The sequence below is a fragment of the Carassius gibelio genome, chromosome B7 (genome assembly GCF_023724105.1).
Source record: "Carassius gibelio isolate Cgi1373 ecotype wild population from Czech Republic chromosome B7, carGib1.2-hapl.c, whole genome shotgun sequence".
Classification (NCBI taxonomy): domain Eukaryota; kingdom Metazoa; phylum Chordata; class Actinopteri; order Cypriniformes; family Cyprinidae; genus Carassius; species Carassius gibelio.
In genome coordinates, this window is record NC_068402.1 from 19,180,955 (window position 1) to 19,195,286 (window position 14,332).

Consider the following 14,332-nt stretch of genomic DNA (forward strand, 5'->3'; position numbering starts at 1 on the left):
ATTTCACACAACCTAATCACTGCTTTATATCAGCTGCATCTCTCACTTGTATATAAAACCTATTTACAGGTATATTTAATACTGCTCATAATAGTGCTACTCACTGGCACACACCAATTTGCAAGTTATATTTTATAGCTTTTACAGTATAATATTTTTATTAAGGTGAGGTTTTGTTTACTACCTTACTACTTACTTGTTATGTAATTGATTTGAAAAAGTTTACTTTGCCCTAAAAAGTAATAAAAATACAACAAAATGCTCATGAATATTAAAAGTTGATCAAAAAAAGATAACCAACCATCGTGTATGATAGGGCAGATAATCAGCGAAGCCTATTATGATTATGAGTTCAGATTACATCCAATTTCAGGGTCATGTGTCCTATTAACTAATGAGGCCAATACCAATATTTCTAAATCGACCATAATGTATGAGCAAATGCTGTATGGTTATTTCCTGTTCAGTCTCAGTAGCTTTATTAGATGGGGATGTACTGCAAATTATAACTGACAGCAGCAGAGAAGCACAGGAAAATGATCAGTCTGTGAAAACACACACACAACATTTCAGAGAAGCAAACAAATAAATGTAAAACATGCCATATCTGTTTCGAGTAACATGTATAGCTATGTAATTGCATACATAATGGCTACATGCTGTGCCGATGGTTTTTTAGCAATAATAAATGGGCCGGATCATTAGCAGCATGTTTTGCTGTAGTCATCCCCATTAACCTCATCCCACTCTGTTTATCTGCCACATTATACAATTAAAGGGGGCTTTGCATAACAGCCTTTCCCTCTCAGAATACACCCATCATTAAATCAACTCTCTCACAAAGCCTAGCTGTGCATGTGTGCACTTGAGCGCTCAGAAAAATGCCACCACACACACACAGTGCCCACTTACACAGCGATGCAGCTCTCTCAGAGCCTCTATGTGCGGGGCACTTTATACAACAGCAGTTCTGGAGAGCGAGAGCGGAGTTAGTGTAGGTGATGATAATGCTCAGCAGGGCCTGTAATCATGTCAGTATCAGTGCTTTGTTTCTACACAAAATGACTGAGATCAGCTTTATAGGGAGGACTCGGATCACTCATGGTCTGTGGCTGCTGCTGTCAACATCACATTTTAACATGCGAGTGAGTTATGATTTCCTCGCTGCAATCCCAGCAATCTGCACTCATTCACAGCATCGATACTGATATTTGAGACGAATGACTCGCAAGAAAAACAGAGTCAGCAAAGTTGAAAATAAGACACTCTAGGCCAATGGCGAGGAAATTTCTTGCTAGACAGGTGGAATTTCTCAGAGCCTTTAGGGACAAGTGTGTAATCGCTTTCTCAATATAAAGAGTGAACGCTGCTGTGGCTCCCAGCCCTTCAGGGACGCTCTGTCATAGCTCAGTCTGGGGGAACAGCAATCGGCAACATTTCACATAGCAGGAATGGATTTCTCTGTGCTGCATTAAAACTCTCCGTATCTGTCAGGATGACACTGATTAGCCAGCCAAAGCCTTTCTATCAAGGAGTTCTAGAATACCTTAAGAGAGCTATTTCAATAGCAATTGCTTCAATGGATCTTGCTTGGCTATAAAGAAGAAAAAAAGGGCTTACGGAGGATATTACTTTGGTTTCTTTATATATATATATATATATATATATATATATATATATATATATATATATATATATATATATATATATCTTATCTATTAGTCTCTTATGCTCACCAAGCATTTTTTTTTTTTTTTATCAAGTAGTAATGTAAAATGTATTACCACTTAAAATAACTTTTCTATTTTAAAATGTAATTTATTCCTGTCATGGCAAAGCTGAAGTCTTAGCTATTATTACTCCAGTCTTCAGTGCCACACGATCCTTCAGAATTCATTCTAATATACCGATTTAGTGTGCAATAAATATTTCTTGTTATCCGCATCGAAAACACTAGTTCTGCATAACATATTTGTGGAAACCATGCATCTATCTATCAGTATATCTAGAATTCACATCTTGCTTTTAAATAAAGCAAATAAAATAATTTAAAATATACATTTAGTCTGAATACAGTGCTGCTTGTGAAAAGTTATCATCAGCTGAGAAATAGGTGTTTTGCCAGCAGCATGGTGTAGTTACAGCATCTACCAGCAGGGGCTAACTGCCCAACCTTGACCTCTTGGCATGTACTGTATGAGTGCAGCAGAATGCTGGAAGGCAACAGCCCTTTCTGGCTCCATCCTCTCAGGAGTCCTTCTCTTTTAATGAGCCCTCTGCTGTCTTAAATCTACACCAGCAATTAGCCACCACAGATTTAGTTGAATGGAGCCTAAAGCACAGAAAGTTCTCACATATCTTATTGCAAGTTGCTTCTACAGCCTCATATTAGCTAGTTTTCTTTCATTTATGCACACGAGGAAGTGTTTCTGGGCGTGTGTCCTTCAATAATACATAAGTGTGTGTTTATGCCATGAAACGGATATTTGAAACAGTTCTGTCATCTAATGTTGCCTCTCTGTGTGCACCAGAGAGAGCTCATAACTACAGGACTGGTCCACAGAACAGACTTTTATTTTTTTTATCCCATTTAATGAGTGTGAGGACTGTCCTGATAGATGTAGCTTTTTCTACAGCTCTCACACATCTCATTCCTATTCAGCACATCTCTCTCTGAACCATTTCCACTGAGAAGATTAACAATTAACAACTTTCTATTACATTATTGTACCTTCAGAATCCAATAGCACATGCTTGAAGAAGCTCTGCAGGTTTGAATACTGACAGATCATTTTTAGTCTACGTTCACCTCTCCGTCATAGCACAGTGACCACCATCTCATCTATGTCTCACAGTTCTGGAATCTTCTGAATATAATCTACTTACGTGAGAGGCATGATCCTAAAGTATTCAGCGCTGATCTGAAGTCAGCTCAGGAGCAACAAGGCTAACATGTAGCTAAGTGTCTGACTGAACAGGCTTATTGTATTTAATAAAGTAAGTACGGTGGATCTAATAACATCTGGACCTCTCACAAGATTTGCATGAGACTTCAGTTTAAAGAATCAATTGGTGCAGCAGAATCAGGCAAAAATGTAATAGGATGTGAGACATCGCTCATTCTGGTCATCTGCATCAAAAAAAGACCATAATAAAAATGATGAGCATTTCAATCCTCCTCACAGTCTACACACAAAAACAATAATATGGCATTTCTGTTATAATTTTATTACATTTAAATCACATAAAGGACTGTTTCCCAGAATGCAGATCAATTTATCGTCGCCTTTTTTCCTTTAAAAGAAAAAATAATAATAACATGGCTTCCTAAAAACAAACAGAAAAACAAGGAAAGGACAAAAAATAGTCACTTCTTAATGTTAAGTACATAATCCATCAGAAGAGCTTTTTCAGGAGCAGAAAGAGAACTAAATGATGTTTTTACTGTAGGGGGCCAGTGAGCTGAGCTAAAGCAGAGGTTCCACTGTTTACCAAAGCTCTGACTTGATTCAGGACATACCGCCACACATTCATTTTCAGGATAAAGTGGTTTGCTAAAAGAAGCCGAGAGCCTCTCCATATTAATGCAGAACATAATGCATTAAAGCTGTGAATAAAAATAAAAAATTCACATACAGATCATCCAAACATCTGCGTTCCCTATGCAGTACTGTAGCCCTGTGTGTACCAGACCACTGGCCAGTGTTTTTACACTTAAACACCCATCATGAAGACACTCCCTTAGGTCACGTCTCAACATAAGGTACACTTAAGCAGATTAGACATTGTGACTTTACAAGCTGAAGTCAAAATGTGCTGTAAATTCAGAAATTCAAAAGGCATAACAACAGAGCCAGTGGCCGGCTTTGAGGTTCAACGGACAGGTTCTCTGAACACACACACCTCAGAAATGTTTTCTGAGAGAGCAGATAGGAAACAGAGTGCTGCATAAGAAATAAAAAGGAAGGATGCAACACAATTGTTGTCAGGTGTCTGCCTAACTTTCAATAGGCTTTGAAAATCTCCAGTAGCTGACAGAACTGGGATAGTGTTTCTTCCACATACACACTCCTGTCAGACTCCACCGCTTCCCTGCCGAGGCTCTGAGTGTGACGTCCATCACGTCGTGTTGAGAAGCACTTTACTGTAAACAGGGAAGGGGAGACCCTTTTTAAGAAGCCGTCTTTCTGTTTTTGTTCGGGGGAAAGCGTGATAATTGAGGTGTTTCTGTGGTAAAAAGCAGTGCAAAGGAGACTGACTTGGCCACACGGAAGACAGTCGATGATGAGGATGCAGACAAACATCACAACTTTAGAGGGATCGTTCAGACAAAGGGAAATTCTGTCATCACTTACTGACTTGCACGTCATTCCAAATCTTTAGGACTTACTTTCTTCTGCGAAACATTAAGGAAAATATTAGAAATTTGGTAATCAAATATATGACCACTTCTCAAAATTTCTTATTTTGTGTTTCACAGAAGAAAGTCATACAAGTTCGGAACAACATGAAGGTGAGTAAATAATGACAGAATATATATATTTTTTTTTATCATCCCTTAATGCCACAGAATTAAACAATACAACACAAAATATAAAACTTGTGTACACCTCCGTCTTCTTTCTCTTTTTCTTTCCAAAGGCTTATAAAACAGAGTGTGGTCTATTGAACTTCATAAAAACCTTAACTAAAATGCACCAGTCTTCATCTAAAACAGCAATGACTCCAATGACTAACCCACAGTAATATAATTAAGTTGTGCAGAATGTGACAAGGTTTAGAAACTTTTTGGACTACTGGACTGTCCAAGGAAATTTGACCTTTCTGCTCAAAGCAGCAGCTCTCAACTGGAATCCAAAATGTTTTATTTGAATTTTGATGATGTAAAGAAACAAAGGATTTAGTTGAACAAATGTCCCTCACCAGACTAAAGACACTCTATTCACAGACCTTACTCTGCATGTGGCTCTACTTTGAACACTGATCTTGATGGACAACTTCAGCAAGGCTGATCAACGTACAACATGAAAAGGTCTGAATTCATTGCAGAGTTTAAGCTGAGCAGGAAACTAGAACTTTTGTCCTTTCATTATTCACTAGACCGTGTCAGAGCAGATGTGAAATATGAAAGCTGATGGCGATAAGAGAGAGGAACACATGGGTCGAGTGCAAATATTTGCGGAAGTTTCTGTTGTGTGGTTCAAATTGTTGGTTTCCTCTCCAAACCCCACCGCTTTTATCGCCCATATTCGTCTCCGTGATAACTACTATCGCTGTTGCTGTAGTTACTGTTATTGACTGGAGAAAGAGAGGGTGAGGATGAGAGTAAAGACGCAGGGAGGGATGCATAGTCTTGGAGCTCCTCTTCCTCCAAGACACTGTCTGTTTCCACAGAAGGGGAAGGTCCATTTGCTTCTAGAGCAGATGAGAAAACAGGTGAAAACTCCTGTGAAAGGAGGGACGTGTGAAGTCTTTCCTGTTCTATGAGGGACGTTAGGTCCATGTCTGTAGAGGTGCCCTGAGCGGTGTCGGGATGAAGCCCCAGCGTGCTGGAGAGGATGCGGGAGTACGAACTCTCAGGAGCAGTAGAGGAGGGCCCGGGGGCGGGGCTCAAACCAGTTTGTCTTTGTGCATCCGCTCCTGTCTGGGAGCCACGGTGGATTCGGTGGCTAACGATGATGTTGTTGCCAAAGCTGCCCATGGAAGCCATTGTGGTGCTCTGTTCACGCTGGACCACCGCTGTCATCCCTCCCTCAGCCATTAGCCTTCGGATATGAGACGCATACTCAGCCTGACCTAAGAGAGAGAGAAGGAAAACTTGAGTTGAGAAATACCAGAGTGCACAGTGAACAGGGATCAATAAACTTGAGTTGGGAGAAACAAAGGAATAAGGCTAGTAAATATGGCCTTTAGGAGAAAAAGTGAAATTGAGAGCTTACAAAACATGACGAGTTGGAGGTGTTAGTGGGAGATTTATGTCTTGGCAGTGTCAGTGGAGATTGAAACATCAGATGGTTTTCAAACAGCTGTTTACAGTGCAGGTTTACAGCCCAGACACATGTTGTATGGACCTAATTTAACAGGAAGGTGCGGTGCAATTAAAAGTGCCACAATTGACTCTAAATTATTCATCAACTGTTTCTGCAAACTCCATTCTTTGATCCTCATCTATTGTTGAGGCACTTTGAATCAAGTACAGTTAGTGTGAATATGTTTCAGATGTTTGCATCAGCATCAACAACCCTTTCAAGCTTCGGTTTGTTTCTTCACTTTTTAATTCACACACTGATAGTTAAAATTCTTCATTAGTTTTCTGAATTGTGAGTGGATGTGCTATATATAATCTAAAGGAGCTTTCACACTAGACACCTTTGCTGCAGTCTGAACTGGAGTGTGATTGGTCTCTCTTGACTCTATCCAACCCTGATGGATTTGCATACATCTATCGTCATCACAAATGTGCACAGCACATGACAAAAAGCAAGATATATGTGTATATTACTTTATTTAGAGCTATTATGCGCAGCAGAGTGAACAATGTCGCATGAAGGTGGCTTTCTGCTGTTTGCAAACGGTCTCTTTTGAGGAGACAGCTGATTGCAAAGCATTCATTTGTCAACTCTGATTGCACTCATGCTGCACAATTACACTGCAACTCGCTGTGTAAAGACACTAATGACACTAGTTTTCTACTAATAGTAGCCCTAACCCAAAATCTAACCAAACCATAAACCAACCCTACAGTCAGAAGGCAATGACACTGTATGCTGACAAGAACTGTGGCCTTAAACCTAATCCTGACTCCTGACTGGTTGACAACCGTTCCACGACCAAAATCAGTATCAGATAGTTCCTTTGTTTCTCAGTGTGACACAAGTTTTGGTTACCTGTGCTGTCTGTGCTGGGTTCAGTGAGATCTGACTCTTCGTCTTCCTGAGGTCGACTGTGGGGGGGCGTCTCTGGCACCACCTCAGACCCAGAATCCTCTGGGAGAATCTCTAAATCCAAGCTGTCTGCGGCTGATAAAGAATGATCATTTCAGCATTTTACCATTTGTGACCCTGGACCACAAAACCAGTCGCTGGGGTATATTTTCAGCAATAGCCAAAAAAAAAAAAACATTGTATGGGTCAAAATGATATTATATAATGTATATATATCTATATATATAACATACAATATGCCAAAAATCATAGGATAGTAAAGATCATGTCCCATGAAGATATTTTGTAAATTTCCTAGTGTAAATACATCAAAACTTAATTTTGATTCATAATATGCATTGCTAAGAACTTAATTTGGACAAATTTAAAGGCGATTTTCTCAATATTTAGATTTTATTTGTACCCTAAGATTCCAGATTTTCAAATAGTTGTATCCTAATAAACCATACATCAATGGAAAGCTTATTTATTCAGCTTTCATATGATATATAAATCTCAATTTAAAAAAAATTACACTTCAGACGGTTTTGTGGTCTAGGGTAACATTTGTCGTTAAAGCACCCCCAGTTGATTTTCAACACATGCCACTGGGATGAAGAAAACAAGTAAAAAGATTATAAAACTAGTACAACTTAGTGGCAAAAAGATTAAGTAAAAAGAAACATTGTCTGAGCATGTGAGTAAATAACACATAATTGTTTGTATTCATATTTTTGTGAAGAATGGTATTGTTATGACTGAACTAATATTGGATCTCTTTCTTCAAACTCTGAGTGCTTGTAAAAGTTGCATTATATTTGTGTGTTTGTACTGGGCTTCATTCTCACAATGCCACAAAATGAGGCACAAGTACAATACTTAACAGTCCTTTTATTATTACTTCTTTCTGTATTGCTTGCTTATGTTTTTACATTTACATTTTCCCATCTAACTGAAAATCCAAATGCAGTTATCAGATGAACAAGTCGAAAAATAGGTATTTGACAACTAGAGGCACAGAACAAAACACCATCAGTCATGAATAATGGAGAGAAATTATCTTTATCTCAGCAAGGGGGGTATTTTCACAGTAATTTCTGTTACCTGGAGCAAAAGTTACTCCAACTATAGGAATTAAAGTAAGTGAAAGAGCAGCCATGCCACATGTGTAAACCATAGATCCCTGAACTGACAAGATGTGAGAAAAAGAAAATAACTTTATCATTCATAATTCAGTAAATCAAAGCAGTTATGGATTTGCTGTAACAAATACCTTTTGCTATTTAAGCTCATCTCAGCTGGCAGGCTGGACTTCCTGTTTTGTTGTGTTTTTAATCTGACTGAATTGGCTCTTTTTTACCAAAATACACTCATGGTTAAGGTCTCTAATTTCCAATATGAATGCTCATTGTGCTTCCTGTAAAATGCCTCCAATTGCACACACTATGCTCACGTTGCCTCATGTGAGTTCATCCCTCCCTGGACAACAGCTCTCCAAGATTACAGAACCTGCACATCACCTCTGCCATCTGGACCTAACACAGCCCAGTTCTCCTGGATCACTAGTGACCGAGCACAGAGGGAGGCCACCAATGCCGTTGGTCCTTGTTTGCCAGCAAAACAAAGTGAAGTGCAAAACAAAGGAAGACACAACATTTCCTTTATAAAAGTATATCTGATCTGAAAATGATTTCCATCTGCTAATACAGAGCTTTCAAGCTAGAAGGCTGCAAGGGAGAACAATAGTGTAGAAAATATACAAATAAATAAGTTAACATTTAATTTTGCTGTTTCAATCTACACTACTGTTAAAAAAATTGGGGTCAGAATTTTTTTTTAAAGAAAAATAAGAAATAATACTTTTATTCAGCAATGATGCGTTAATTTTATTAAATGTTACAGTAAACATTTATAATGTTAAAATGATTTCTATATCAAATAAATGCTGTTCTTTTTAAACTTCCTATGATCAATGAATCCTGTTTTCTCAAAAACAAAGCAGCACGACTGTTGTTCAATATTGGTAATAATAAATGGTTCTGAACACTAAAAACGCTGAAATAAAATTTTAAAACGATTAAAAAGGAAAGTTCTTTTGAATTACAGTAATATTCAGTGTATTTTTGAAAATACAGCTTTGGTGAGCATAAGAGACTTCTTTCCCAAACTAGTAAACCTATATACAGTATACTGTATTCTAACGATAGCCATAGTTGCATGCTTAGTTTTAGGTTTATACCTAAAATATATAACATTACTCTAGTTATAGATAAAAACTATGTATGCAACTGAAATACACTAAGAGAAAAAGTGTCTAAATATATGCTCCAATGTTTCTTGTAAATATAGTGATTTTTAAAATTTATTTTTTAGTTTTATGGCTGATGCTGAATGACTTAATGGTGTTTGTTTTTTTTTGCTGGATTTTTTTTCTTTAAAAGCAAAAAAAACAAAAAACAAATACAAAACATATTCTTCTCACACACAGTTTATGGACAGTCACTTGGGGGAGAAAAATAACAAATATTTCCTAAAAACCAAAGAACATAGAGATTCGGTCCATTGATTTAGACTGATGTCATTCAGGGGACTCATAGATCTGTCCCAGCGCTGAATGCTGCTCTGTGACTGAGCTAGTGGCACCCTGTGTGCAGCACTATTATCACATCTGTATTTTTTGTTCATATACAGCTAATGACCATGCCAACATCAGTCCACGTGTGAAACAATTAAATGTCTCATTGTGGAGCATCTCCTCATGGGGTTTTTGCTGACTGAACAATGAAAAAGTAATCTCTCTGCAATGACTGCACCCACAGGCTTCTGTAAGGAATACATTTTGCTGTGCAGCTAAGACTTTGAGCTATATATTAATTATTTATCTAATTTCTAACATCTGTCGTGCCTCCAAAATAGTGAGCGTGCTGGTGTGGGTTGAATGAGTAAGAAGAAAGAATCATCTGTGTTCTTGAAGAAGTAATAGGAGCGTGCTCACATACAGCTTTCCTGTTGACCAAGTTTGCAACACAAACACCACTTTTACCGCACAATCCTCTCACAAACAAGCTTTCCGTATCAGACAAATGGCCCATCAATGTCAGAATGGATGAGTGAGGATTTACTCTTCAGAGACCACAGTGCTTCACATGAATGTTTTGACAGACTGTACAGTAAATCCCCTTAAAGGTTCATGAGTCACTGGATATCAACAACACTAGCTATTGAAACACATGGGAATCAGCTGTTTTCTACACACATACATATATAGATATGCATGCATATTAAAAAGGTGAAAGGACACAAAGAAAAGAGGGAGAAGGAGAGATTATGAAAACTCCTGACCTTTGGCTGGTATTCTGCCTGTGACAGCTGACGCTTGATTCCTTTAAGGTGTCTAAGCATCATGAATTCAGATAATGAGACTGGCCACCTTCTGTCTGTCTAATCTTTGACCACTCAAGTATGATGAGGCATTTGGTGGTGAGAAATTTTTTAATGCCAAATCCCAACACCCCCAACTGACCCAAAAAAATCACAATGACTTGACATAAAAACTTGTGAACACTCTTATTCAGTAGGATATTTCTAATGATGTCCATACACTACACAATGTCGTCAGATTACTGTGCTTTTCACACTACACAAATGTCTGTGATCACCGATGTCAGTTCCAGTCAAAACACTTTTCACACTTACAGGTGTGTGTGTGTGTGTGTGTGTGGTATAAGACTAGACCCTCCCATTACAATATTCAGAAGGAACTAAACCCAAATAGGCCCCCATAGTGCACCAGAAATCTGAAAAAACTTGCATACTCAAATGCTTTGGTCATTCACATTTTTTGGACAACACATGTGCTTTAATGCATAAGACAACAGCATTTTCTAAGTGCACTCTTTCACCATTCTTAATATGTCAACGTGGTCTTGTACTTTATACTTACATCGCTATAAGCATTACTATTGCCATGCTTATTGGGAAGTCATGGCCTAGTGGTTATAAAGATTGACTCCTAACCCTAGGGTTGTGGGTTCGAGTCACAAGCTGGCAAATGTGGCAATACCATGACTTAGGTGCCCTTGAGCAAGGCACTGAACCCCAAACTGCTCCCGGGTGCCGCAGCATAAATGATGCCCACTGCTCCGGGTGTGTGTTCACAGTGTGTGTGTGTTCACGGTTTGTGTGTGTTCACCGTGTGTGTGTGCACTTTGGATAGGTTAAATGCAGAGCACAAATTCTGAGTATGGGTCATCATACTTGGCTGAATGTCACATCACTTATAAACACTTATATTGAAAGTTTGTTAGTCCTCTGTCATTTTAATAAATAGTTTTTTCCTGTTTATTATAATATGCACATGAATAAACTGGACCTTAAGGTCCTCTTATGGTGTGAGCACAACTAATCTCTGCAGTTTGTATTATTGCTCTAGCAGAAACCATGTTTGTACATTTTACATTTTACTTTAGTATTATTCAAAGAGCTATTCATAGGCTTGGGTAAAAATTTTATTAGAAACATTACTGAGTCCACCTTTTATGAAAAATTTGAATTAGACATTAGTATGATGTAAGTAAAATAGTATGATTGCCAGATATATTAAACATACAAGATTAAGATAATAACACTGGTAAGCACGAATAAAAATGACAGAAAATGTAATTGATTGTGATGAATAAGGCTCTGTGTAGGCCCATAATAGATCCATACAGTATATACATTACAGTTTGGGGTCAGTAAGAAATTAGTACTTTAAATCAGCAAAGATACATTAGAAATTGATCAAAAGTGACATTTATAATGCTACAACACATTTCAATGTCATTTCTATTTCATTACAAAACTGTCACAAAAATATTAAGCAGCGGTGCTTTAACACTGTAATAAGAGGATTCTTTTAGATGTTTCCTTGAGCAAATCAACATTAGAAGTATAGGAAGGCTCAAGAATGAAGAATACTGGATGCAGGAAATTCAGCTTTGCCAACAAAGGAATAAATTAAATTTTATTCAAAAATATATTGAAATACCCCAATTATTTTAAAATATAATATTATTTCACACTATTAATGTTTTTACTGTATTTTTGACCAAATAAATTTAGCCTGAGTGAGTCTACTTTCAAAAACATTTAGAAAAAATCTTACTGACCCCAAAACTTTTTGAGTGGTAGGGCAGGAAAACATTTCCATGTCATCAGTAATTACCTCCCATATCACTTATTTCCACACCGATTGCCGCTATGCCTTTTTAAGATCCATGTCCTTATGTCACCAAAGAGATCAACAGCTTTAGCCTCTCAGAGCAAAAGGACAGGTGAGAAAACTCAGCTCAGGTGGTTCAGATGGAGCATGAGCTATCATGAATCTACTCAAGCAAATGAAGGGAGACGAGGAGGACTGAGATCACATCTCTAGAATGCAAAGAAACATCCCCAGAACATGAACGAAACATATTTTAATGGACTTCTGGAGTTTTGGGGCTTTCTCTGTCTAAATCTAAAGTGAGGTTGTTCATTCCAGAAAGCATATTTCGTAACAAAGACCTGATAAGATAAACAACCTGAGGAAAACATGTACCGATGAATAGAGCGCTCACAACAGACAGAGCTAGAGAAGAGAGTGGGGGAGGGATTGAGAGAGACAACGTCTGACTCTGAGCATCTCTTTTGTGTTTCTTAGTATAAACTCGTGTAAATATAACATGCACTTTCCTCATATTCATTACATAAAATGCACAGAGAGGATGCTAATGCTAACCCTAGCCTTACTCACTGTCAGCAGTTTAAAACGCTACTGAACTTAACCCTCGCCCACAGACCTCACTGCAGGGAGTGTGCACTGTTTGTGTGGGAAGATGACTTTCCTCGAGGTGAGACACTCAGGAGTCAACTTCCCTACCCTAAAACTTTGAGTCATCAAGTTCTTGGCACCTGTAGTACCTCAGAGACATAAACACACAGGTGCCGCAGGCGAAGACGCAGAGCATCTGACCTCAATCATACGCCACAAAACAAAACACACACAGCCATGAAATCAACTTCTACATGTATAATGGACAGGTTACATACAGTACAAATCAATTTAAGCGAAAATAAAAATGTATATATTCTAAACACAGTATTACCAGACCATCGGACCCTCATCCATTCACTAATAGTCCATCAGGAATCTTGGAAACTCTAACCTTGTCTAAAATAACATCTAGGAGAAAAGAGACCACAGGTTCATTTTAATCAGTTCGCAAAGAAACCAGAAACAAGCTGACACAGAACTGCTTCTGAGGATGAAATAATGACCAAAGCTTGCCAGGTTACTGACATCAAATCTTTGAAAGATACTTTTAAGAAGAATTTTAAAAAGCTGTATTTTCTTCTATTTTAGTCAAAAGTGTAGATGCACAAGTCTAAACAAAGGACATACAGTACACTCTTCGAACGTCTGAAAGGAGAGCTTTTTGAAAAAGTCTTCGAGATTCATTCCTTCACAGGTCAAAGCTTTCCAAGATTTGTTAAAACCACCAAACTTCACACAGCTTCAGGCTGTGTGTGTGCTCTGGGACTTCACAGTCTCCGTCCTGTTACACCATTATATTTCTATTCATCCCCTGTTTTAAAAACTCTACTGCCTAAATATCACTACACTTAACAGGGTTCAGCTTTGAAATCAAACAAGAAAGAGGTGCTCGTTCTTCTGTTTCTTTTTTAATGCTCAATTTTCCATAGAAGTACATTCGTTTGACTCTTTCTAAAGCTAGAGCCAATCAATTTAGAAGACGCTTCAGGCAGTACTGGCTAGGGCCTCATGTGCTTGGTGTACTGATAGCTCATCCCTATCCCTCCTCTTTCCTCCCGCTTTTAATCCTTTTATCCAACTGAATTAACACAGTCACTCCGAAACTATTCCCACTACTACAACTTTCCAAGCTACAGCTTATAAACTTTAAAACTGCTAACTTGTAATTCTATGTAAGTTAAAGCGAAATGTCAACTTTATGATTACCTGAGCTGAAACATAAGCCTCAAAAAAACTTATCTGCACTCATACAATTTCTTTTCCTGACAGAGCTTTACAAGTGTTTATACCTGTTCTGCACAACCAGGAATTACAGTATCGCGTATGGCATTAAACTGAATTGACCTGGACTAACTGAGAGAGTAATACACATACACATCCCTCACACAGTCTGTTTTTGATAGTGTCATCTAGTAGACAGTTACTAACACCATCCATTTTTTCTACAGTATTCAAGCACTGTTACTCTCACACAATGTAACTTTTTTGCAATATTATATATAACAGTTACTATAATATTATTACTGTACTGTGCAAATCTCTGCACACTGCGGCTCATCTTATGCATTTCCGTCCAAGTAAAACTTATGTAAGCTGTGCAAAGGATAAATAAATA

The 14,332-nt window shown here is 38.0% G+C and overlaps 1 protein-coding gene across 3 annotated transcripts in view; it reads right to left on the bottom strand.

The window, feature by feature from the left end:
• Positions 1–3,207: 3,207 nt before the first annotated feature.
• ambra1a (autophagy/beclin-1 regulator 1a) overlaps positions 3,208–14,332 on the bottom strand; it is a 70,387-nt gene continuing 59,262 nt past the window's right edge. For 2 of the 3 annotated variants that reach the window (XM_052560742.1, XM_052560743.1), the window contains exons 18-19: positions 6,888–7,019; positions 3,208–5,796 (exon numbers count right to left, since the gene is read on the bottom strand). In XM_052560742.1, the coding sequence (XP_052416702.1) occupies positions 5,237–5,796; positions 6,888–7,019 (692 nt within the window). In that variant the 3' untranslated portion in view covers positions 3,208–5,236. The remainder of the gene's footprint in view (positions 5,797–6,887; positions 7,020–14,332) is intronic. The other variant, XM_052560744.1, reaches the window with a different exon arrangement.